Source organism: Artibeus jamaicensis, unplaced genomic scaffold (genome assembly GCF_021234435.1).
Source record: "Artibeus jamaicensis isolate MK-2021 breed Jamaican fruit bat unplaced genomic scaffold, CSHL_Jam_final contig_415, whole genome shotgun sequence".
Classification (NCBI taxonomy): Eukaryota; Metazoa; Chordata; class Mammalia; order Chiroptera; family Phyllostomidae; genus Artibeus; species Artibeus jamaicensis.
The window spans coordinates 8,160,921-8,188,636 of record NW_026521823.1 but is presented as its reverse complement, the minus strand read 5'-3'; the positions used below and the strand labels follow the sequence as shown (position 1 = coordinate 8,188,636).

Genomic DNA, 27,716 nt, shown 5'->3' with positions numbered 1-27,716 from the left:
CATTTAAGAAATTATCTTGAGAAATGCTTAAGAATCAAAATACCAAATCTACTTTTAACATACTCTATGGTCTTTTTTTTTTCTATCTTAATCATCTTCCCCCCGGTGATTCTTTTCCTTTTTTATCCTTACCCGAGAACACGTTTTCATTGCTTTAACAGAGAGAGGAAGGGAGAGAGTGAGAGTGAGAGAAACAAAGCTGTGGGAGGGAAACATCCATTGGCTGCCTTCTCATACAGGCCCCTACCAGAACTGAACCCACAACTTGGGTGTGTTCCCTGACCAGGAATCGAACCTGTAACCTTATGGTCTATGGGATAACATTCCAACCAACTAAGGTGTACTGGCCAGGGCTCAGTGATTATTTTCATTAAAGCAATTATGAATGGACAAAATAATCAGTCTTTTCATGAGCAATTTTAAATATTTTCAGCAAATTAAAAGAAAATGTGTGCGTCTTTTTGAGATGTCTTTTTCAAGCTGTAATCTTATATTCCTTTCTAAGATATATCTAAAATGATTTTAATGTAGCCATTTATAATTCATTTTCTATAACAAAATTTAAAATTTCCAGTCCTAGTTTCTTGAATAGTTCTATAATTTTTCTCAGAAATTTACATATTTTAATTTCTCATCTTAACTAAGTTTTTAACATATTTAATGAGAATTTTTCTTTTTTCTTTGCCTACTTCCTAAGAATTGAGGATACAATTTAAGTGGACTGAGCATAGAACCAATTTCTTTTCATTTCTAGATGGTTTTATAATCGGCTCCAATACATCTCAGTCTCCAATAGTCTTTCCATTTATGAGAACTACGACCAGTGGGGCCAGGTGCTCAGGAAGCATTAACCCTGATCAGGGCCTAGAAGGGATCAACCAGGCATATCATTTAGTTCTTCCGAAAGGTTTTAGAGGCTCTGTTTAACCAGACTTCATTTGAGCATCAGTCCTATCTGACAGGAGACATATGCAACTAAAGAGTTAAAAGTCACTTGTTACTTTTAAGATGGAAAAAAAAGGGCAAACTGACATAAAAAAATTAAATGGAAGAGGAAAAGGAGAAAGAGGGGGAGCCTCTTTTGCATAAAAGTAAAGAAGAGCAGAAGGGAAGGCGAAGAATACAAAGAAAGAAAAAGGTTTTACCTAGAACAGAAAAAAAATTTGAATAAGTACTAATACTCACAAGCTTTTAATATGTCTCCCTTTTCCCTTTAAGTTGTCAAGTCTGTATTTTAAAAATCTAATTAAGTCTAACATTCTTTGGGTACTGATATTCAAATTCAGGGATTCTTAAAAATAAAGTTTATATTATCTGATCACCTTATGAAGAAAAAAATATATTAGTGTACTTTTCCCTACATTATTTAAGCCTTATTTGTCTTTTCAAAATAAAGTGCTCTTTATATTCTCTTTTTTAAAGATTACTTATTTGTTTATTTTTAGACAGAGGGAAAGGTAGGGAGAAGGAGAGGGAGAGAAACATCAATGTGCGGTTGCCTCTTGCATGCTCCCTACTGGGGACCTGGCCCACAACCCGGGTGTGTGTCCTGACGGGGAATGGAACTGGTGACCCTTTAGTTCACAGGCTGGAGCTCAATTCACTAAGCCACACCAGCCAAAGCTCTTTATATTCTCTTAAATCATTTGGTATATGGTACCAAAAATGGTTACCAACATTTAAAAAAATCACAAGTACAAAAATTTTAGAATTTGAACCATACAGAAACAGAATTAAACTGAGTTTGAATATTTTACTTTGTATTATAAGGTCTTTGTTAAACATGCCCAAGAGGGTTGACCCTAATTTCCCAATCAGATGATCTGTAGAAAAAATGAGCATTCTTTAGGCAAGACAAAAATGCCAATAAAAGGTAGTTAACATTAATACTAGTTCTGAAAAGTCAATGTTGGCTTTTCCACTTACTTTCCTCATTCTATCCCATTCATTTAACATGTATAACAAAATTCTGTCAGGAACCATGCCAACAACAGTTCCCAGAACGGAATCACCCCAGTTTGATGGAGGCCTTATTAATATGTATTAGATGGCTTCTGGAAGGAGGAAAATATATCTTCTTCTTCTATATCATTTTAATTCCTTGGGTATATAGGTCAATCTATTTTCCAAAGTAGCTTTGTTACAAAAAGCACTAAAAAAATTTGTTGAAAACTATCATATGAAACTGTCATACCAGAGTTTGATGTCTGAAGAGCTCGTCAGTACTGAAGGTTACCATCTGGACTACGTGAATCATTCGACAAACAATTACTGACCTCCTTCTACTGTTTCTGCTACCAAACCAGGGCACATGCTCACTTAAAATTCAGATTCTCTCAAGCACTAAAAGAGATGGTACACATAGCATTTACCTACTACTTATTTAGACAGTTTCTTTGCACTTAGACTAGCTATTTTCCAATCATAAACTCTGCCCTTGTTTATAAATGCTTGGAGAGGGCATGTTTCTTAAAATGAGTTTTTTCCCCTCCAGAACTCTCAAGTAGATTTTGGAATTAGATTCAAGATTATCAAGTCTGTTATTTTATCAGGAAAATAAGAACAGGAGATCTAGAGCAGTTAAGCATAAGAGTTTATTCTCTAGAAGGCCTTTAGTAAATGAAAACGATACCATCAAAAAGCTTCAGAACACATTGTCCTAGCAGAAAAAGAGCTAATGATGACACAAAATAGAATTTTGGGATTTTTTGGAGTACTCTTCTTTATTTAAGAAAGCCCACACACCCAGTGGAATCAACTTTCTTTGACACTTTCTTCTGATTTAGTAGCCAATGCTAGCTTAACAACAAAAAAAAAAGGTTTCAGGTTTTGCCTTAGACTAGACTGTTGAAGAAGAATTAATACGAAACCACAAATAAGGAAAACGCCTTACTGCTGGAACATGTAAATAATACCCGGTGGGCATGAGGTGAGAATTACAGAAAAGGGCAACAATATTAGAAAAGCTATGATGGGAGTCTTCACAAAAGCCAATTTCTAAAAGTTAATACATAAAAAGTTTCCAGAATTAAAGGACTAGTGAGCTTTGTATATAGTTACACGTAAAATAGAATCTTCATTTTATTTTTATGTAATAAAACACTATGACTAATGGCAAAAGTTCTCAGAAGGGGCATAAAATTTCAGGAATATATTTTGTCCTCTATTCACAGAAAGGTAAAGATTCTTGGGACATGTCTGAGGAGAAATTAACTTTTATACACTTCTTATAAAATAAAAATATCTGATTATATTATTAATAAGAAGTTTGGAATATCTAAAACTATATATTCTAAAGATAAATCTTCACCCTATTTTACAGATGGGACATTTGAAATTTAGAAAGAAGTTAAGGAGAGAGCTAAAACAAAAGCATCTTCTAAAGACTTTCTACATAACAAGTTCTATACAGAAAAAGAAAAAAAAGTGTTCCCTGAACAAATAAGTCTGTGAAACAATATCCACTATATATCTCTCTCGGAGATTAAAAATACATATTAGTCTATTTCTGGCTTAAAGAAGTCCTGTGATCAAAAAGTGTACTTAATTTTTTTAACCCAGCATTTTTCAAACTTATTTAACCATGAAGCATGACTAATGTTCTCAGAACATTTTAGAAAGCCCTGAGCTAGATGGACTAGGCATGAAAAAGTATGTACAAAAAAAATAATGATTCTTATGACAGTCAAATCTGCTTCACTGGAACCTCTTTATTATGTTAACTCTTAATAAACTGTATTGTTTTAAGGCAAATAAAATGTACTCACTGTTGTAGTACTTCCTTTACCTTCTGAATGGAGCTCTCAGCCAATGACAAGCCACTAAGGGAGTTATGTCAAGCCAAGGTGTAAAACTCTTCCCAATAATTTCCAAGTTTAATGGAACTGGAAGTTTTGTAACATCAGAGTATTTCTCACAAGGAGACAGACCAAATCCATCCTTTTCCTAGAGGTGTGATACTGAAGCCTAGTGCACATGATGCTAGAACAAATAGCATAGGTCCAATAGAGTCCAGAAAATTAGGATCAGTAGGAAAGGTAGTCCATTAAATCAAAAGATGCCACCTACGCAGGTATGTCTAACCTTTTGGCATTTCTGGGCCATGCTGGAAGAAGAAGAGTTATCTTGGGCCACACATTAAATATATAAACAGTAAAGAAAACTGATGAGCAAAAAAAAAAAGGGTTTTAAATTTAAGATTTTGTGTTGGGCCACATTCATAGCCATTCTGGGCCGAAACTAAGAGAGAGTTGTGTGTATTTGTTATTTGTTTTTTTAATTTACAAAGGCTGCTTCTTCAGATTTATAAAAATCTTTAAAATATACTGACGTGAGTATCTCATCAAGGCACATACTCAATATATAAGATTAACTTTTTGGGGAATGAAGAAATAAAATAAAATGAAAATGTTCCTCAGATTCATTTGTTTTACTACCTTTATTTCCTGTACAATGAGTATATTAGCAAGTCTATTGCATATATATGCAAAGGAATGGTAAAATACAGCATAGTTTGAAATTATAGTTTTAAAAGTCCTGGTAAGTAACAGAAATTTATACTTAGAAAAGAACAAACCTTGGGTCTACTGAATCAAGATGTCAAAGGAGTACAAGCTCATCTGACAATCCCAGCCCCCTTTAGCTCTAGATCTCATCCATGCCTCCTCCAAACTACTTTGAAAGAGAAATCAAAAGCACCATGAATTTAGTTCTTAATCAACATCATAATTCAGGAGTCCATACTGTAGGCCACCATTAGTAAAAGGGCAGCTTAGAAGACAAAAGTTTAACATGATGTCCACTGGCATTATTCATGCCTATAAAACAAGAATGCTGTGATTTTTCAGTTACACTAACTTGGAACTTCATACTTAAATAATTTAAGGCTTAAATTGTTTTCATAAACTGTAAAGTTAGAAACAAAACTGAGTCATCATTAAAATAACTTTAAAAGAAAGCACATCTTAGCTAATACCCTGCTATGTTATTTCACTTTGGGAGTTATTTCACCTTCAGAAAAAAAGAAAGATGAAATAATAATCTAATCTGTACTTTCACTGTTCAATAAAGGAAAACTCAGATTATCCAGAAATCTTTTAAAGATATTTCTATGTACATTTCCTCTAAATAGATTATATTATTATCAGATAATGAAATTCAAACAGTACTTTTCTACAGGTTCTAAAATAACATATTGCTTTCTTATTACTAACTGAAATGGTGAAATAAAATGTCTCTATTGAATAATGTAGCCAGATCAAAACTAGATCTCAATATTTTGGTAATTATCTGTTACATTTAGTTATCGCAAACTAAATTTGGGCTTCAGGAGGTAGATATGGACACAATCTAAGGTGACACCTCTTTGTACATGGTGTGCATTGATGAACTAGCACTTCTCCCTGTGTCAGCAGCTTCCCTGCCACCAGGAAAGCCTTTGTATAATCCACAGCCTGCTGTGGGGATTGGGAAAGCCTGGGGAATAGATGAAGAAACCAATAAACCACATCAAATACAACCAAACTTTATTAAATGAAGCTAAAAGATATTGCATAAAAGCCCCCAAATTCTACTGCTCGTGGTTTAAAAATTACGTTGTAAATGGGGCTCAACTAGCTGCACAGTTTCATTCTTATTTACTCTGTTTGCTGCAAAACAAAATCAACAGTGCCCCTGTGGCCATCTTTGAAAGGGAAGTTTCCCCAAATAGGTATGGTAGAAGAAATGTATTTTAATGACCTTAATCACATTATGTTTTCAATGTAGAAATTTAAGTATGGTAAATTACACCCACTAATTAATTTATTAATGAGAATTTATCAGCAAAGAATAAAAATCCTTCTGAAATAGGTACCTAGACTTTTTACTGGGTACTAATTGGCCAAACCTCACTGTTACATTCTAATTTTCTTATGAAGTTATGGTTTCTAAAATGATTGTCCTTTTTTAATATCTAGTATTTTCTTTGGATATCAAATACAAATAAAGACAGCCCAACATTTTCACTATGTGATAAAAATTACTAATATGACTAGTATGGTTGTAATACAACTGGGATGCATTTTAATTCATTAATTTGTGTCTCACAACTCTCAGTGTCCTTCCTCAGTAAATAGGTCGTGGTTTATTTTGATTATATGTTTCTTTTAAAATATTTTATTAGTGGTAGAATAGTTTATGGATCTTATGAACCATAATTGAATTTGAAAAGGTAACTTCCAAATGTGCTTACTAGAATATCCTTATAAAATAAATTTTGTACAAAGTTACTTCAAAAGTAAACTTCAAGGCTGGTATTTCTTTTCTTCAAGTATGCTGAAATTGAAGTATACATATTATAATTCTTTTTTAAAAAACAGAATCTAAAGCATCCTAAGAATAAATTTTATTGTTTAAATAAATAGTTAAGAACTTCTTAAGTAGATAAAATTCATTAAATCACACTTTTTTCTTTCATATTAATTTTATCTTTAAACTGTGGTGGAAAGGCCTAAATGTTATTTAAATGAAAACTTCAGTAAACAAGATTTTCACCATTTCTATTCTGTTTTAAAGCTGCAAATAGTATGAATAAAGACCCCAATGAGATATTTAAGTTTGTTTCACACAACTGGAACTGGAACTTTCTTCAAACTTCGTGCAGTGGGAGGAAATTTGGGGTTTTACCTACAAACATGCATCCCTGACCTAGAATGGGGCTTGATACCTTTCTTTACAGAAAAACAGTTAAAACAGGATGATCATCAGGATGATAACAATCATCTGTTACTGTCCAGAATTACTGTCCATAATGTGTATGTTAAGGTCTTAGAACTACCATTATCTATACAATAATATTTTTTCTAGTTGAAACAACAATAAACAATAATCATTTCTGGATACCAAGAAGCAAATACCATGAAATTCTGAAAGGAACATTTAGAAACTAGCATGTTCTACAACATTTCTTAGGGCATAAAAGTCTCAATGGAATTCAAGTCATAAATATACTTGGAGAATCAAGACTTGACAGTGTGTTTTTCAGGTTTAGAAAAGCAATTCAGAAGCAACACCACCCTAAAAACACAAAAGGTTCATCTGAGTAGCAGCACCAGCAGATTTTACAGTAATTCCAAATTGCCCACGGCATCTTTTTACTGGATTTCTGGTATAGGTTTTAGAGTTAAGAGGAACCAACTTGGAAGGGGACTGCAGGGAACATAAATAGCAGGTTATCTTTGCTCCTAATGTTTTCTCATACAGTAGTCAAAAATATAAAATAATACACAGTATGGTTTTCTCCCTGTATAATTTTACAAAGACTCCTAATGTTTCAGCTACTTTAATAAAATAAGGAAAATTCTACAATGTTTAAAGACTTTTGAAAAACAATTAGGGCATTTATCCAATTCGGAATGAGCTGTGAAACTCACATGTGATAATTAGAGTTCACTATAATAAAGACCCTAAATTTAAGACAGAATATTTTATGATAGCTAAGAGAACCAGGTGAAATGAAGATAGAAAAAAAAAAGTAACTTACCACAAAGTTTAGTAAATCATTTTAGAGGAAATAAAGTATTTAATCAGAATCAGTATATAAATTTTTGCTATCTAAAATATCATCACTGACTTAGCATGTCTGGAAATAAAAGGGTACATCCATATGGAAAAGGAAAATAGATATTTTATATACAGACAGAATTAAGGCAAATAATTCCTAAACTTCATGGAAAATATTAATACTCAGATTTAAACTGTTAACTAAATTTTTACTTTAATTTTCCATATAAGAGACTATTAACGTAGTCACTGAGTATCTTAATATTTCTTGCTTTTTATTTAATGATTTATCCTTAGACCTTTAAGACACAAAACAGGCAACTGATTTCTATAAAGGCTTTTGGCTTACATATAGGATTTTTGGGTTTTCCCCACAAACTATTAAAAAAGTCTTCAATACATGATCGGTGCTACATTTAGGAAAACAAGAGGTTTTCCAAAATCTTGTGCCAATAACAAATATAATCCTTAATAAAATATACAATATCATCTAAAAATGAAAAATCATAATGCATATATATAGTGCAAAAGTTAAAATGAAAAAAATACACAATCTGTAGTATGAGTAAATAACTGTCCTAAGGCTTCTAACAACTTCACTGCACCTTTACAGCCCTTTAATTTTCCTAGTATAACTTACCAACTGGAGTTACCTACTTACTGATATAGTAAATGTTTTGTTTTTTACTAACTTCAAACCTGTTACAGTTCCCCAGTTACACAAAGAAGTGCTCACACACCCAAACATTCACACTCTCAGAGGCTAAGAGAACTCTACACTAACTACATTAAATATACTGACAGCCACACAGACTTTTCCTTAGGGGCTTTTTGGGTATTTTTTTAATGTAGATGGGTGAAGCTATGTTAAGCTGGTGGCTTCTATGTATCAAGAAGAAGATGGTTCTACAACTGAGTCTGTTATACATGCAGATAAGGAATAAAGGACAATCTTATCCTCAATAATGATGTTCATGACCCAAAAAATTTGTTATTTTAATTTATGTGAAATTATAAAACATCAGCAATCACTTGATTATTTGTAAGTAGGAAAAAAGAAATACCAGGATCTCCAAAAGTCTTTGTGAGTCTATCCTGCATCTACCTTCCTAAAAAATATTTCAAGCATCTAATAAGATTTTTAAAAGATTAAAAAGACTTAGATTTTAAGTTGACTGTAGAAAAAGTAAATATGTAAAAAAAAAAAGTAGCACAATGCACATGTGAGTATTCACAAAGGGGTAGGAAGATTATGAACATATTGCAGTTGTTCAGAACAAATCCCTACATGGGCTGTGAGACCTGATAAAAGTTATTGTCCAGCTGAGTTTATGTAGATCTAAAGCCAATGAAAAGAAATAAGGATTATGAGGATGGGGAGAAGGACAGAGAGGAAAAGTCACTGACTGTGGAAAGAAAATCATCACTTCAGTACCAAACACCTTTTGAATGGAAGAGCTACAGTGAGGAATGACAAACATGCTCCTCACGTATGTCCACCCTGGAACAGATAAAGGAAGTAGAGAAGAAATGAAGAAAACAAATTCTCTTTAAGGAGAAAAGAATATAATTAATCTCTTATTAAATCTCTAAATAGTAAAGAGAAAACTAAAAGTGAAAATTCTATTTTAACCTCTGATGGGAATGGCTAAAAACATTTGGAAGCACATGACGAGGAGCAAGCCAGGACTGAACTCCTAGAAATACAGACTCAATAAATAATTACTTTTACTATAAAAATGGATTAAGATGTAAGTATTAATAGAAAAAATAATGCAATTAGCCATCATATGGGGATCTAAAGGGCAAGAATTTGGGTGCAAGTTTCTCAAAAGAAAAGACATAAGTTAGATATTGATGATATTTCTTTGGGCTTTTAGGAAAAAAGTAGGTAACTTTTAGAAAACCATTAATGATATTAGTGATATAATGATAAATTACCTAAGAAATAATAGTTTTTCTAGAATAAAAATATAAAGGATCAAGATCCCTGTTCCAAAATGTTATTACAGCTACAAGGTTTTTTGTTGTTTATCTTTCGGGGGCTGGGGCATGACACTGAGGTCATGACAGAAAAATGTAAAAAATCAAAATTAAACTAAAAGCTGTTCAAGAAAAAACGATGTATGCTTCAGTGATAAAATTACTGTCTAGATGATAAAATTTTCTAGTACATTTTGATATTTTATGGAAATAGCTACAGATTAGGCTTCTAATGACAAGCATATTAACAGCTACCTACAGATTGGAGAAAGACCATTTTAAAAGTTATCAAACTTTTTTTTTTTCAGAGAAAGGGGAAGGGAGGGACAAAGAAAGGGAGACAAACATTGATGTGAAAGAGAAACATCCATCTGTTGTCTCTCATACACAACCCATCTGGCGACCGAACCTGCAACCTAGGCACGTGCCCTGACTGGAAATGGAACCAGGGGCCTTTTGCTTTGCGAAACGATGTTCAACCAACTGAGCCACGCGGGTCAGGGCTTCATTCTCCCTTTTTTTTTTTCTTTAAAGACAGTAGGGGAGGGAGGGAGAAAGGGAGAGAAACACTGATTGATCAAACTAATTTTAATATGCTTCATCTTCCTGTTTTGGATGAAATGTAGTTGAGAATCTATCTATTATCAAGTCACATAAATCCTGAATAAAATGGACTCCATGAAACCAGTACATTCTAAATTATATCATCAAAATTGTCACATAGCTTCAACATAACATTTGGCATCAAAAATAATCAAATAATTATTAAACAGTTATTTATAGTTAATCTGTACATATACATATATAAATATGTGTGTAGTACATGCAGTGTGAATTCATATACACTTTGAAGTGTTTTTCTTAATTTTACATGTAACTAAAATAAAGAATACACATATATCCAACGGAGATTTAAATGTGACAACTGCTGGACAGAATCCAGTCAAATTTAAAGTAACAAAATAAGCATAAAAACTAATTTTACACATACAAATTTTTGGCAAACATATAAATAAGGGCACCTATTTCCAAAACATAATATAACAAAAGCATTATACAGGAAAAGTAATTCCGATGCTTTCATTTTTATTGTAGTCCAATGTAATTATTAAATTAAATCTTACTTTAAGGATGACCAGTCTTAACAAATTTAAAATATTTTTCCACTGGAAAATTTTGTATTACTATGACTAATCTTTCAGAGCTATGTATTTTCTTCAAAATAGCTTATGCCTATGTACAGAATTTGGATCACGTACCCATGCCTCTGTCTGAATGGGCTTGATGTTGCTTAGTAGCACCTCTTCATAGTTTCCATAATCGATGAATTTAACTACTGCGGTCATCCCTGAAGAATGGAGAGCTTCAACTTCTGCTCGGTAAAACTGAGGAGACAAAAAGGAGTTTTAAATAGGACAATCGACACTGCCTACTACAAAGGGGAATATGTGATGGGAATGTAAATAATGGAAGTGTTAGAATGTGTCATTTTTTTTAAAGGTTAGTTCTTCCTTAAGATTAATTACCATTTTGAGATAAAAATGACAGAGAACATTATATTAGTTCTAGATGTACAACATAGTGGTTTGATATGTAAATGTGTAAAATGATCCCAATAATTTTAATGTCTATCGCCGTAAAGAATTTTTTTCTTGTGATGAAAATTGTAAGATTTACTCTCTTAGCAACATTCACATGTGCAATATTTTAAAGAAAAAATTTTAAGAGAATAATATATTTAAGAAAGAAATCTTACCTTTAATAATCATGAATTAGCTAAAAAAAAGATAAATGATCTTATCCATATGAGTTCTGACATACACTGAGCAGTAAGTAGCAGAAATTCAGGACAGAGCTAGACGCTCAGTGGAGGAGAATGTTTGCATGCTAGTGGGTGCATAAAGGACTAGTGTTATACTTTGTTGTTAGCCACTGAAGTCCTCTGACTAACCCTGATAAGACAATTCTTATGTAATAATCAGAATAAATACTTAAGAAGCAATTTTGATTTTTTAAAAGATTTTATTTATTTATCTTTAGAGGGGAAGGGAAGGAGAGAGGGAGAGAAATATCAATGTATGATTGCTTCTCATGTGTCCCCTGCTGGGAACTGGCCTGCAACCCAGGCATGTGCCCTGACTGGGAATCGAACTGCGATCGTCTGGTTCCCAGGCCCGGGCTCAATCCACTGAGCTACACCAGCCAGAGCAGAAGCAATTTATTTTTAAAAAGAAATATATGGCAAAAATAAATACAAAGAAAAAGGCTCTTTGCCACTGTCTCCACAGGCAACTGAGGTGAAGTAAAGATGTCACTTCAGGTACGAAGTAAGCGCATTATTCATATCTAGGAGTTACTGGATTTTAGACACTGCAAGACTGGACATTTTTTATTGTTTCAGTTTACCCAGTTTTACTTGGCTCTGTTAATGTTAACAAACCCACAAGGAACTGATTTACATTACAAGTACAATTTTAAAACGTATTTGTTAAAGTAACTAGGAATAGGTCAACTAATTGGAGAACTGCTTCACTATGAACCAAACCATTTAGGACCTAAACTGTAGGTCGAAATGTTGCTTAGTGAACACAAAATAGAAATAAAAAAACTATTTCCTCTTAAGAAATAATTTTTTTAAATATTTTATTTATTTATTTTTTGAGAGAGGGGAAGGGAAGGAGAAAGAGTAGGAGAGAAATATCAATGTGTGGTTGCCTCTCATGTGTCCCCCGCTGGGAACTGGCCTGCAACCCAGGCATGTGCACTGACTGGGAATCAAACCGCAATACTCTGGTTCGCAGGCCTGTGCTCAATCCACTGAGCTTCGCCAGCCAGGGGAATAATTTCTTTAACTAGGTTAGTTGGAGACTCAACTCTAATACTATCTACTCTAACAGTATCTCCTAATAGACTCATTAGAATCAGAAAATGCTAAAGGCAACAGAAAGTCTTATTCTCCATATCCCTCTAAAATATGAGTTACCCTGGATATACCAGGAAAAAAATCTGTTTTTACTGACTAACTAGTAAACTTTTTACTACAAAGGTTATTAAGTTAATCCATGGTGTTTCCTTCCCAGGTCTGGATGCTAGGAAGTTTAGAGACATCATCTTGAAATTTTCCAATTCATTCACATCTCTCCATACCTCCTTTATTTCTTTAGCCTCTTCTGTGTTTTGTGAATTGATGCCTTTTTTGGACCTATGCTTTAATTGTAAGCTTCTGAGATAATTATGTCAGTTTAGATAGGTTCAACAAACAATGAGTCATAATATATCCTAGGAAAACAAACAAGTCGACATCTTTTTAGAACTTACACTTTCATAAAGACATGTCATGTGAAAAATGACTTCTAGCCCTGGCTGGTGTGCCTCAGTAGATTGAGTGGCGGCGGCCTACAAACTGAAGGGTTGCCAGTTCAACTCCCAGTCAGGACACATGCCTGCCTGGGTTGCAGGCCTGGTCCCCAGTAGGGGGCATGTGAGAGGCAACCACACATTGATGTTTCTATCCCTCTCCTTCTCCCTCCCTTCCTTTCTCTCTAAAAAAAAAAAAAAAAATGGCTACCTTATAATGTGGAAAGCACTGTAATAAAGGTGTAGTGATAAGATAAGGCATATGATAAGGCTGAGGTGTTTGGGGAGAGCTTCCTGGGGCAGATGACAATCCATATATAGTCTTTAAGGGAGAAGAAACTTTAGCCAAGTAAAGAACTGAGAAGGGAGTTTGTTCCAGGGAATGTTACAGAGACATAAAACATGAAGATGAGTGCAGAAAACTACAGAGAATTCAAAATTAATTACGGCATGATGTGAGAAGGTCAATCAGTAGAAAATCAGACAGGACAAGAAGGTTACAGCCAACTGACTGAGGCGCTGCATGCCTGTTAAAATCTGTATTTACTGTACAGGTACAAGATTTTACCTAGGAAGCATGACATGGTCTAAGTCCAGGACACAGTGGTGGCAGTTTCAAGGACAAGTTTAAAAGGAATAAGGTTTAAGGCAAGGAGACCAGTTTGGAGGTTGTTAGAGCATTCCAGTTGAGTGGGCAGAAAGAACTGAACTAGTTACGGCAGTCTAGAGAAAGAACTGTTCCAAGTTCTCAAATCCTTCAATGGAAATAAAGCCTGAGAGAAGGCAAGATATTGGGAAGAATCTTTTAAGTGATAGACTATACTAATTAATTAATCAGCTCCAAAACATCATTACCATTCAATTAAGATTATGATTTCCTAATGACAGTTATAGCTAATGCTTTTTCTTAAATCTTCACAACCTGGTCACTTGACTAGAAAATTAGAAACTTGCCTATTCTTTCTTTTAAAGATTATATTTATTTATTTTTAGACAGAGGAGAGAAAGAGAGGGAGAGAAACATCTATGTGTGGTTGCCTCTCATGCACCCCCTACTGGGGACCTGGCCCACAATCCAGGCATGAGCCCTGACTGGGAATCGAACTGGTGACCCGTTGGTTTGCAGGTCAGCACCCAATCCACTGAGCCACACTAGCCAGGCCAGAATGTGCTTATTCTTGACAAAGTATTTAAAAGCTATTTCTTAAATTAGGTGGCTTCGGAAGATAACTAATCTCATCTCTTTCAGGGGGTGAATACTGTTTATCTCATTGTTTAATTGTATAATCTATATAGTATCCATAGTCCCTCACTCTAAACTAAAATTATAAATCCAATTAAAACCAAAGTAGTCACCTTAGAAGATCATCCAATCATTCTAATAATACTCTTAAAAGCTCAAAATATCTTGGGAATTATTAGAAACTGTCTTTCAGAAGACATATTATTTTGAATACATTCAGTAGCAGCAATGGATGATTTCAGTATTATTGAATTTTTTGAGACAATTACAATTAAAAGTAAAGTTTTATTAACAATCTCATTAGGTATTTGAAGGTATATGGGCAATAGCACAGCCCAAACTATCTGATAGATCCCAAATACCCACTTAGCAGCTACTCAGTCATGGTTTATTGAATGCTCAATATTTGTTGAAGAACTTGTCTGCTAAGTCTAATATTTCAATATTTGTAGGTCTTTTATTTTTCTCTGTTGTTTTGTTTCTGTTCAATCATATTCTTTCTCTCTTAAACCATGCCTCATAATTTTTTATAAGATGCCAGACATTGCAGATAAAATATTGAAAAGGTTCTAGAAAATGTATTTTTTCCCTAAAAGAGAATTATATTTTCTTTGGACAGGCAGACAGAATACAAACAGATATCCTTGATTTTGTAAGGGTTAGTCTTAGAGTTTGCAATGCCTTCTTTGTAGTTCACACTTACTACTAGAACATGCTCTTTATGAGATTTTAATGGACAGTCCCAGTGGTTGACCAAGCCTTTCAAACATTACCAGACCTGAACTCCACTCACTTAGCTCCTCTGCTCCTCGAAGTCACCAACAATCCCATACTGTCCAATATGGAAAAAATTTTTTTCATTTTCATCCTAATCAACCTTTCACAGAAGCATCGGACACAAAGTCCACTCTGTGGTAGACACTTAGGTCTACAAATCATGAGTGAGAAACAGATAAATATAAGTAATCCCTTATTACCCAAATCAAATAGTTCTTGTTTTTTGGAAAGTGAGTAGTTTGAGTTGAAAGTGTAATAATCTAACCAGTAGTTGCTTTCCAGGCCTTCCTATTAGCTAGGAAGTAGCCATGTAAAATAGTTCCAACTAATGAGATTGTTCCAACTAATAGTTCCAACTAATTTCATCAGTTCCAACTAATGAGATTGCCTGTTGATATTTCTGGCAAGGCTTTGCTTTTCTGGAAAAAAAGAAAAACACAACCAGTGCTATCTCTGCCCCTCCTTTTAGCCTTGAATAAAAACTAGGCAATAGATGCTGCTACTAGAGGAGTATCATCCCCCATGTATATAAATGCTTTAAGACTATGCCACTTAGTTATACCATCTGTACCCTCCCTGCTGGTATCATCAGGTAACAACACCTAACATTCAGCTGATGCCTCATTATCCACTGAACATTATGGGGCCTGGTTCCTGATCCCAAGGCCTACAGCATCTCTTTAGACGATCCACCCACATTTCCTGGCCTGAATTTCAATTCCTTGAAATTTTCAGTTAACTTTGCTTCCACCACTTCTTTTAGTCACACACACACACACACACACACACACACACACACTCTTTTGGACACATTCTAACTTTATCAACTGAAACTACTTTACTTATGAAATATTTACCTCAAATATTTTTTCTTTTACCTGATCCTCACATCTATCTAGCTCTCTGTCACTGTAACTCCTTTACCTCTGTTTTCATTATCTTGCTGGTATCTCCAGTCCCCTAACCACTCTACTTTTTTCTTATACAACTGCTCCCTCAAAATTAACTAATGAACAAGGTCCAAAATGTTTATTAAGTCCCTACACTGTGGGAAAAAAGAAGGGCTGCAGATGAAAACTAAACAGACATAATCCTGTCTTTAATAAACTTAAAAGTATGGTAGGGGAGAGCTATCAATCCAGGAATCAAAATAAAAAATACTTTGCTTCTCTCTGATAGTTAGTAATGCTGAGCATCTTTTCTTATGTCTCTGGCCCCCCTGTATGTCCATGGAGAAGTGTCTGGTCAGGTCCTTTGCCCACTTTTTAATTGGGCTGTTTGTCTTCCTGGAGTGGAGTCATGTGAGTTCTTTAGATATTTTGGAGGTCAAACCCTTGTCGGAGGTATCATTGACAAATACATTTTCCCATAGAGTTGGTTCACCTTTCATTTTAATGCTGTTTTCTTTACCTGTGCAGAAGCTTTTTATTTTGATGATATCCTATTTGTTTATTCTTCATTTATGTCCCTTGCTCTAGGGGACACATAGGTGAAAATACTGCTGCATGGAATATCAGAGATTTTCCTGCCTATATTCTCCTCTAACTGAATGAAGAAACAGAAAGCCTGAAAAGACCAATAACAGCTGACAAAATCGAAGCAGTAATCAAAAAAATCCTGGCACACAAAACCCCTGGACCAGACAGTTTCACAGGAGAATTTTACAAAACCTTCAAGGTTTTGTAAAACCCTTAAGGAAAAGCTAACCCTTCACAGACTATTCCAAAAAATCCAAGAAGACAGAAGACTCCCCAAGTCTTTTTATAAAGCCAGCATCATCCTAATCCCAAAACCAGATAAAGACATAATAAAGAAAGGAAACTACAGGCCAATATTGCTGATGAACACAGATTCTAAAATCCTCAACAAAATACTGGCAAACCACATCCAACAATGCATTAAGATCATACACCATGATCAACTGGGATTCATCTCAGGGATATAAGGATGGTACAATATTCACAAATCAATAAACGTGAAACAGCACATAAACATAAAGAAAGACAAAAATCACATGACCATATTGATAGATACGGAAAAAGCATCTGATAAGGTACAGCACCCATTTATGATAAAAACTCAGCAAGTGGGAATAGAGGGAGCATTCCTCAACATAATAAAGGCCATATACGGGAGACCTATAGCCAACATCTTGCTCAATGGGTAAAAACTAAAAGATTTACCACTAAAGTAAGGAATGAGACAAGGATGCCCACTTTCACCACTTCTATTCAACCACTTCACATCGGTGAGAATGGCCATCACAATAAACAAATCAACAAACATGAAGTGTTGGAGAGGATGTGGAAAAAAGGGAACCCTAGTGCACTGCTGGTGGAAATGCAGACTGGTGCAGTCACTGTGGAAAACAGTTTGGAATTTCCTTAGAAAACTAAAATAGAACTGCCTTTTGACCCAGAAATTCCTCTGCTAGAATTATATCCTAAGAACCCCGAAACACCAATCCAAAAGAACCTATGCACCCCAATGTTCATAGCAGCACAATTACCAATAGCCAAGTGCTGGAAGCAACCTAAGTGCCTGTCAGTAAATGAATGGATCAAAAAACTATGGTACATTTACACAATGGAAGACTACGTAGTGGAAAGAAAGAAGGAGCTCCTACCCTTTGTGACAGCATGGACAGAATTGAAGAGCATTATGCTAAGTGAAATAAGCCAGGTAGTGAAAGACAAATACCATATGATCTCATGTTTAAGTGGCACCTAATTAAGAAAACAAACAAGCAAGCAAAATATAAAAAGAGACGTTGAAATCAGAGTAAACTGACAGTAAGCAGAGGGCAAATGGGAGGGGATAATGGGGGTGAAGGGAAAGGGTTCTCAGGAACATCTATAAAGGACACATGGACAAAACCAAGGGGGTGTGGAATCAAGTGGGAGGTGGGGATGGCTGGAGTGGGAGGGAGTGGTGGGGGAAAATGGAGACAACTGTACTTGAACAACAATAAAAAAATTTTCTTAAAGAAAAAAGAAAATAAAAATATTTAACTTTTAGAAAATGAATAAGGCACCAATTGAGAAAGACAATAATGTAGGAGGAAGAAGGGGGCAGGTTAAGGAAGGCTTCTTTTAGGAAGTGATTTTTGAGTCCAGCCCTTACAGGTGAGAAGAGTAATTGGTAGAAAATGTTGGGCAGAAGGTAAGCATGTGCAAAGAAAGGCATTTCTCTCAGAGAATCCCTGTGTTCTCTTCCTCAGTCCTGTTCTCACTGTGTTGGTCTTCTCTCCCTCAGGAAGCTCTTCTATCTGATCCACTGTATTCCTTCTTGATCTCACCTTCTATCTTTCCCTTTCCTTTTCTCCTCAATTTCCCTCTTTCCCTTTTAGCCAGCATATCATGTATAACAAAGGAATGTTTAAATTATTGGTTTAATAATTATTAAATTATCTATTAGCTAAACAATGAATATTTCTCTTAATTTTTTAAAAAAGTAGTCTGTGTAAATTGTCTTTAATGTAGATGAAATCTGCAGAATTTAACTCTGTGCCACTCGCTTGATATTCTTCCCTGTGAATTAGTATAATTTCACTAGAAAGAAAAGCAAACATTAATAATTCAGTGGATGGTAAGTGAAATCACTTACCAACTTCACTTAACCAGTTTTACAATACTATTCTGATGCATAAGCTAAAATCAAACCTAATCTAACCAAATCTTATGAGATCAATTCTCCTAATCATCAATAAAAAACAGTTTAAGTATTGTGTTTTCCCTCTTTTACAAATCACACATTTATAAATGTTTAAAGACTTTAAACAGGTACAAATGTTGAACAAAATTTCCAGTCCCAAAGCAATGGCTTTCTACAGTCTCACTAGAATGTTACAGTTAGTAATATCACTATATAATACCATTATAACAAGCATACCTTATTGTCTTCCCAATAAAGTGCAAAACATTCATCTCCAGGTTTCCACAGTTTTGCATACTCCATAGGAATAGATGATTCTAGTACTTTTTCTGGCTTAATTGGCCCAGATCTTCTTTTGGGCCCACTATTGTAAAATGTTTTATCATCATAGGGTGCAGCTGCGATGGGTCCTGCCGGCTTAATGGGTCCTACTCGCCTTCCCTTCAGTGGTACTTCCGTCTCTCCATTTGGAATACCAATGAAACTATTAGTTCGGACAGGATTCTGGTAATCAGTATTTACATTAAAATGTTTTTCGATTTTTATACCACTGAAAGCTTCATTATTTATTGTTCGTGGTTTCCTGTCATAAAAATAATCAGGATTTGCTGCTGTTTGGTTTTCTCTCTTCCCACGTTTTTGATTATTATAATCTATGGATTCTTGAGGAAGTGGACTTTCTTTTGCCTCTGCGTAGGATGGACCTCTTCCTGATCTGCTTTGCATAGAGTTATCCCTTTTTTTAAAAGCACCATCATTGTGCTGAGAACTTAAAGGGTATGAAATGTCTTTAGTTCTATCATATCTAGAATATGGTCTATCACATCTGATTCTCTCTTCAGCCCAAACTTCAGATCCTGAAGAAGTACTTGGTCTTTCAGTTCCCCTATTTCTAGGTAATCCACTGCCTTCTAAAACTGACTTTGAATTTTGGGTATCTCTTTGAAAACGAGGAGGTTTTTCATTTCTTGGCTGTCTGGTATCACTTCGAGGAAGATATCTTGATTGATTATTATCTTTTATTCCATTTTGCTCAGTATTCAGCAATCGGTGTTGTCCCTGATGAAGCTGCTGCGGTTGTGATTTAGGTTCTGAAAAGTAAATCATATGCATATTAAAATGATGACTCTCAATATTTATTTTAGAATGCCCAACAATTAGTATATTAATACAAAATTATCAAACTCCTATTTTAATCTTTTACCATCTTCCTTCCTCATTTTCCTCATTCCTCTCTGCTTCCTCAGACTCATATATTTCTAATGTAGTTTCCCAAGTCAGCCACATTAGTGAAGTAAAACAATGGTATGTATAAACCATGGAAAACTTGTGGATAATTTAAAAGCAATTTGTCTTTGTCATTGAATGTTTGCATTCTTATAGCTACCTATATATTCAACCTCAGTAATTCATTTCCCAAGACATTACTGAAATAGAACTGCAAACTGCTAACTGTGAAGCTGCTATAAACCTGCACAAGTTTATAACCATTGCTCAACTTCTTTCTGAATCCTACTCCAATTTAGGAAAGTATAGCTATTATTGTCAGTCAAATTCTAGCCTTTGCAAAAATGCTATTTCTCAAGTCTTTCTAAACCTGGAACTGCTAAGTGTTTGGATTACAAACAGATATCCCACTATAGAAAAGAATTAATAGTTTTCTTGACATATCAAAGTAGGTACTATTTGGAAATACAGAAAATTGTCAAAAATATAATTAGGCACAATAGTGCAAGAAATATCCAGCTAGATATTAAAACTAGTAACATGGTAAATATATACTGATAGATAACTTGACTGTTATTTCATAGAATGATTTTTATTCTATTCTATTGGTACCATGTCACTTATACTTTTCTTCCTCTATTATTTCACACAACAGGTCTATAACATTATTATGAAATATACTGATTGATCTTTGGTATACATGTCTTATTTCCCTTGTCATGCCCCATAATCTGGTCAATTCTGACCAAATATCAGGTAAGAATTATTCTTATATTTCCCAAGGATCACAATATTTCTCAACAAAGGCACTATTGACATTTTGGGTGAGACTGTTTCTTGCATTGCAAGAAAATTAATATCTTTGACCTCCAGGCACTAATTGCCAAAGCACACTCTCCCAGAATTCCTATTATTTCCATACATTTCCAAATACCCACTGGAGTCAGAAAGGTATCACCTAAAATGTTCAAGTTGACAGGGAGAAAAAGAAAACCTTTACAAGTTCCTCAGGGACAAAACAAAAGCATGGACTAAATATCAAGACTCAAAACAGGAAAACAAATAGACAAACAAACAAAACAAAACAAAACTTCTCAACAGAACCACTGGAAGTTGGAAGCCTATCTAATCTAACTGGTTTTAAATATCTTTGAAAATAAAGGAAAGCTTTTCTAAGTATAATTCTATATCCAATCAACTCACCCATTTTGTGACAAAGAATTAAGACTTTTAAATACACAAGATATCAAATACTAGCCAAGACCATTTACAGAGACATTTTCTAAAAATGACTTTTTCCCAAGATTTGCTTTTATAAATATAACACAAATATCTTAGTTTTAACACTTGAACTCAACGTTAAGTTTTCCTTAAAGAGAATAAAAATAGTCACTTTTAGTTTCTGCTGGCATTTTCCTTCTTTAACCCAGGAGTCAACATTCAGGGAAGCAAGAACAGTAGTGAATATAAGCAGTATACAAATGAGCACTTTGAGCAGAAAGCATATATTGGCATTTGTCATCCATTATTAGAGAATAAAAACAGTAGTCACCTCTTTCTATCTGCAGTGTGTTAGGTACCCCACACTCGCAAATATCAAATATTCCCTACTATAGTCTTGAGATACAGATGTTATAGAGTTTTATGTAATAAACAAAAAGAAAGTAAAGTCCCTCATATAGTGAATTAAAGAAATTTTTCAGCTTCTAAAGTAAGTCAAATATTAAGATATTTTACTTGTCATCAGTAGGCTTGAATACATATTTGAGATTTAAGCATTTTAGGGTGGTTGTATTTAGGGATCGATTTGTTTTATTATTCCAGTTAGGGCCACTAATATCTATGATGGTCAGAAAGTACAGATATATTAGGTCATTGCAAGAGTAACTAAGTATCCTGAACTGTAGACTGGGTTCTAGATAACCACATATAGAGCATGAAAGCTTCAACTAGGCATGGGAGAATTTGATTTCAGTTCTTCTAAAACAACAAAAAAGTAAAGATGTCCTGATTTACTTAATTGATGACATTCATTAGATTACAGAATAAAAAAGTGATTTTACTAATTATGAGCATACTTCATTTCCAATTATGTGCTAACATAATACAGTGAGAGAAAAATCTATAAAAAATTAATTTTAAATAAGAATTAAAAAAATTAAACTCTATGATGAAGAGGATAAAATTGTGCTTTTAAAAGAACAGTTTTCATATATACCCATTTCATTTCAAAATAAAATAATAAGCCAAAAAAAGAAAGTCCTTAAATATTTTATCATCCTCGAATTTCCTTAAACCCAGTACATTTTGCCTTAGACAGTTAAGTGATGTCAGATATAAAGTAAATATTTTAAAACTGAAATAGTCTATTAAAAAATAACAGAAAGTGCTCAATTACTAAACTATGGGAAGGTTAATTAAGAAATAAACCTGCAAATCAAATAGAAAGCTTCTCAGTGTTCCAGTCAAAATCTCCCTGCTCTCTGCTACCCTTCTTGAAGAGGTACGATGATTCCAAATCACCCAAAATGCCAACCAGCACCACAGGTCAGGTATACAATCACTCTAATAAAAAACGTATCGAGTTATTTTTCTGTAAACAACAGAATAAAATGCATCAACTTTTAAAAAATTACCTTCTCAGGTATAATTCTAACTAAAAATATAATCAGTGGTAATTATTTATTTCAAAGAGAAAAAAAATTGTACATACCAATATCCCAAAATTGATGTTTATTATAATAAATAATCCCAGAAAAGAATGGACACAAAAATTTACATTAAATTTTTTTCATTAGTTACTCAAAGACATACAGAAATATAAACAGAAATTGGTAACATTTAATAGTACACAGGAGAAAAAAAGGGAAAAAAGGGAAGAAAAAAGGGAAGATGTGATAAAAAAATTCATCACAAAATAACAAATTGAAAACATCTAAAAGATCAAAGTGAAAAAATCTCATATCAAAAAAACTGATCAAAGAATGGTGTATGAATTTAGTTTGACTTGTGATAAAATGTTGCTGTTACACAAGGTCAGGATTTTTACAATGATTAAAAGATATGGGATGACAATAGTTTTTACATCATCATGATTTGAAATCTAAGAATGAAGAATGAATTTATTGAGAATATTCATTCTCCAGTCACAGTTGTGCCTGCATCTCATAGTATAAAAAGGTACATTTTTGTTTCTTCATTTTATTTTGGGAGACCTACTTGAAGAAGTAGCTTAAAATTTACTAAGATTTTACTATGTGCCTGTCTCCATTTCACAGGTCTTTTGCCTACATTACTTCACGTAATTCTCATAGCCACCCAAAAGGGCCATAATATTATCTTTATTTTGCAAGTGAAGAAACAATGCAAAGCCAGCAGCTAGAAAATGTTGAAGCCCAAATTTAAACTCAAATCCAACTGAAGCTAAAGCCCACAATTTTTCCAAAATGCCAAGCTGCCTGCCCAGAGAAAGAAAATAAAATGCAACCAACAGCATTTCAGCTACAAGTTTATCACCTACATCTGCTCATTTCTAGGGATATGCAGAAATCACAAAAGCTCTTTAACAAACCCTGATAGACTGAAAAAAATTAAGTTGTATACTAGGATTGCCAGAATACTGACACAAAATTAATAATCTTTACATTAAAGCAGAAAAACTAAAACCCCTGTTAAGAGTTTGATTGCTATTCAGAAGCTCAACAACTGGCACTTAGTATAGCATGTAAGGTACGCCTTTGGAGAGAGCCTGCAGAGTTACAACACAGCTCTGCCACTTAGTAGTTCTGCAATCTTAGACAAGTTACTTAAATTTTGTGAGCCCTGGCTTTAAGATAGGGATAATATTAGCACCTACCTCAGAGGATTAAGCAAGTACTGAGAACAATAATTGGCTTTAAAAGGATTCAATAAATGTTAGCTCTCATTGTTATTATACATATTACCACTTATAATCATGCAAATAAACATAATTAACTGCATCAAGAAAAAACAATACTTGGACAAGACGCTTTCCTATTTACACAACTTCACCAACACCAACCCCATCTTTATTTAGAACCTTTACCTTGCTTTAATTTTTTTGTTTGGTTGGTTTTGGTTTTTTTCTTGTTAAAAATAGGGCAGAAAGAATTCTTTAGTGAAAATTGTTTGTTGTCCAATGATCAGATTCATATTATAGAGAAAATTTAGATATATTAGAAAAATCAAAATCACATCCTAATATGATTTATCACTTAAAAATATTATAAATAAAATTTCTTCTATATACCCTTTAAATTTTTCTCTATTAAAAATGCTAAGAAATGTTTTAAAAAGTAAAAATTACTTACAATCTTATATGAAGTGAAAGTTCTATCTTCTGATTGTTTAATACTACCTACCTCTAGGGAGAGCCACTGTTAGCAATTTCAGAGGTTATTTTTTCTTTTTAATTTTTCAAGAGAGAGAGAGGAAGGGGGAGAGAAAAAAGAGACAGAGAGAGAGAGAGAGAGAGTGATTTCTTGTCCCACTTGTTTATCCATTCACTGGTTGCTTATGTGTCCTGACCAAGGATCAAACTCACAACCTTGGATATTGGAACCAACTGACCTACCTGGCCAGAGCCAGAGGTTATTCTTTCTTTTTATATAATTCATACATACAACTCTGCTTGCCTATTCATTTACTTACTTATACAAAATGAACTCATGCACATTGCACAGGCTGTAGGATATTTTTTAAATTAACTGTATACTATGGGCATGTTTCCAAGTCAATGCATAGAGGTATCTCATTTATTTCAATATGGCATGTTTTTTAAAAGAGGATACTTTAAATATTAGTACATATTAACCAACTTGAGAGTAGGGTTGGTCTAAGTCTTACTGTGCATTGCTTTCTTCAGTGCCTAATAAAACAGGATCAGGCAAATGGATGGCGTTCCGTAAATATTTGCTGAAAGATACAATTACTAAAAACAATGGGAATGAAACAAGCCTCCAAGCTGAAAATTCCCTGTTTAACACTGTCTCACATGACCTCAGCTAAAGGTGCAAACTGAAATAGAAAATCTAGTCTTCTATCTTGCTTTCTGTAAGAAAGGTGGGCATCAAAGCACACTGGGCTTTGCACACTGAAGGTCAGTAGACTGAATTCAAATGATCATAGAAAAAGATTACACAACACAAACACTAAGCTCACAACCAAATAGATTCATTCTCCCTCTTCCCAGTGATCAGCTCTAACAAAGTCAGAAAGAGCCTAGTTCCTTCGTCAGTAATGTGTGGATAATGATACTTATCACAGGATTATGGTAAAAATTCAATTTGAAAATATTGGTGAAATTGCTTTTCTCATGGATCCATCTTACATCCCAGCCCCACCACTGAGCAGCTGTGACCTTATTCACCTCACTTCTCCATTCAGTTGCTCTATATGACAGTTACTGCACACCTGCAACAGACAGGAGGCAACCCTGCCGTAGTCACCACACAGGAAAAAGGGAAGAACCATAACCTCTCCATCCTGTGGGACCTTAGGTACAATGGGAAGTGGCAAGAAAAAAGTAAGTAAACAAATGACATAGCTTAGAACTGTGAAAAAGCCTAAAAAGATCACCTACAGACCATTGTGATAAAACTGGGAATAGTGGGAGGCAAATACTTCAGTTCTCTGAAGAAGCGGTGCTTCGGTTGACTCCTAAAAACTAAGAAGTGCAATGACAGCATGGAAGGGCGATCTGAGACAGAACAGCGGCACAGAAGTCCTGGGCTAGACGCTTCCTTCAGGAGGGAATATGGTCCCCTCACAAAACCTATGCAGGGCTAAATAAAAATACAATCACCAGTAATTTTGCATTTTAAAGAGAAAAAGGTTGTCCATACCAATATTCCAAAATTGATGTCCATTATAAACAAATAAATTAATTAAAGACATAAAACCCCAGAAAAAAATAGACACAAGAATAAACAGTAGTTATAATCAGACACAGCATTTTTTCTTTCATTTGTTACTCAAAGATAGAAAGTTTTCCTGTTCTTATTAAATTCTTTCATAACTATGACACATATTAAATTTAAGGCTAAGCTCACAAAGTATTTATAATATTAAGTGTTTGAAGAATTAACCTTTTAGTGCCCAAAATCCCCTTAATAAAACAGAGAGAGAAAAAAATAGGGGTATGAAGCATAAGATCATCACTACTACAAATGTACAAGCCATGAGGACTCTGAGAAACGGCGACACACATCAACAATGCAACTGTAAAGAAGTCCCTTTCCAGGCACGTTTAAAAGGCATGAAAAGTCCAAGCTGGTCCTTACAATTGCCAAAAAAAAAAGTTTACTTCAGTGAGTACATAAAATTCCTCATATGTTGGAAGACCAAAAGAGCTGATCTCAGGGCACAACTATAACATTCCCATTTCCCAGATGAGGAGGCTGTACAAGCTCGACCAAGGTCACAGGACTAGCTGGGATGAAGCAGGCAGGCTGCAGGCCTCAAGATAACTTCCCTGCTATCCCTCCTGAATAAAGCTACCATTACGCTGCTAACATTAAATCATTACTAATCATGAGTTATTTTCAGTATTTCCTCATGGCAATCCTAGGTTGGGATTAGCACTAAAAATTTTTTTGCCAGGGCTAAAAAAGGTATTACTTGTAGAAATTGATCCATTAAGTGAGAATACACCTACACAACTTATCTGATTTTCCTTTTTTTTCTATATAAACAAATTTGGGGGTTATAATTACATCACATATCACATACCGAAAGTATGCCATTGGATTAACTTTGCTTTCTCTTCCACCTCTAAAAACTTCTGTAATGACCTCTTCAGATGGCTTTTCTAATAGTTTCACCTTTTTTTCTATCAGTTATTAACAGTCACTCTAAAACACAGCCTTGCTTCCTGGTGAAAGAAAGTCTTGTACTGAGCATTTTCAATGTCTTATGATCACACGCGTATCCATGCCTGCACATGCCTGAACGTGTCCCAGGTGTCTTCCTTGTAACTTCTCTCAAGTCCTCAGCATAGACTGCTCTTCTTCTAGGACATCACTCCTCCCCACTCCTGCAAGGACTGAGCCAGGCACCCCTCCTCTGTCCCAGGTAACATGCACAACAGAAGCACAGACAAACTGCCTGAATGAATCTCCTTCCCCTGCTAGACTTTCAGGTCCTTGAACCATGTTCTGTTTACCGATACACCCCTTTCTAACACAGTTCCTGGCACATAGTAAGCTCCAAGTTAATACTGTGGACTAAATAAATGACCACTCAATATTTCCCAGACTCAATATGCACTGCTTTTATGAAGAAAAATCTATTTTAGAAATAAAGCTTATTTGTAATTACTGTCTACTCACATCATCTTGGTAGCAAAATCTCTTATAATCCTAATCTCTGTGTTTTCCTAATAACTTCAAGAGGAAAAATATTAGTTGTGTCACCTCTCTATGGGTATAGTGTTTTTTCTCCAATTAAGAAAAATTAAAACAGGAGATGAGGATAGTGCATATGGTGACGTTACTTTCTAGAGCCTATCATGTTCCTTTTAGTTGCTGTGTTTTATCTGAGTCATCTGACTCTTGATCCTAATGGTCTAAAATCCTAAAGTATGTGGGACCACTCCTTTAGGATTGGTCCCTAAAGGAGTGGTCCCACACACCACTCCTTTAGGAGTGGTCCCACTTTCCTTCCTTCCAATCAAACTCATGTGTAAATAAGCACTGATGGTCATACTTCTGAGGTACACTTCTTATACAACTCCTATAAAATTAGATTATTTGTATCTTTCTAGATATCCTGGACATAAAATAACACAAGAATTGTTGAATCAAATGTAACAGTGCAGTCTTACTGTTATTCCCACACTACTCACAGCCACAGATGCCTGAAGTTCAACTGTACATTGACATCTGTCGGTAAGTAAAATATAGCTCTCTTGTTG

General features: G+C 34.4%; 1 protein-coding gene across 3 annotated transcripts in view; it reads right to left on the bottom strand.

The window, feature by feature from the left end:
* Nucleotides 1-27,716, bottom strand: part of TDRD3 (tudor domain containing 3) — a 174,780-nt gene that overhangs the window by 26,620 nt on the left and 120,444 nt on the right. For all 3 annotated transcript variants that reach the window (XM_037140540.2, XM_053665472.1, XM_053665473.1), the window contains exons 11-12: nt 18,794-19,647; nt 10,785-10,910 (exon numbers count right to left, since the gene is read on the bottom strand). In XM_037140540.2, the coding sequence (XP_036996435.2) occupies nt 10,785-10,910; nt 18,794-19,647 (980 nt within the window). The remainder of the gene's footprint in view (nt 1-10,784; nt 10,911-18,793; nt 19,648-27,716) is intronic.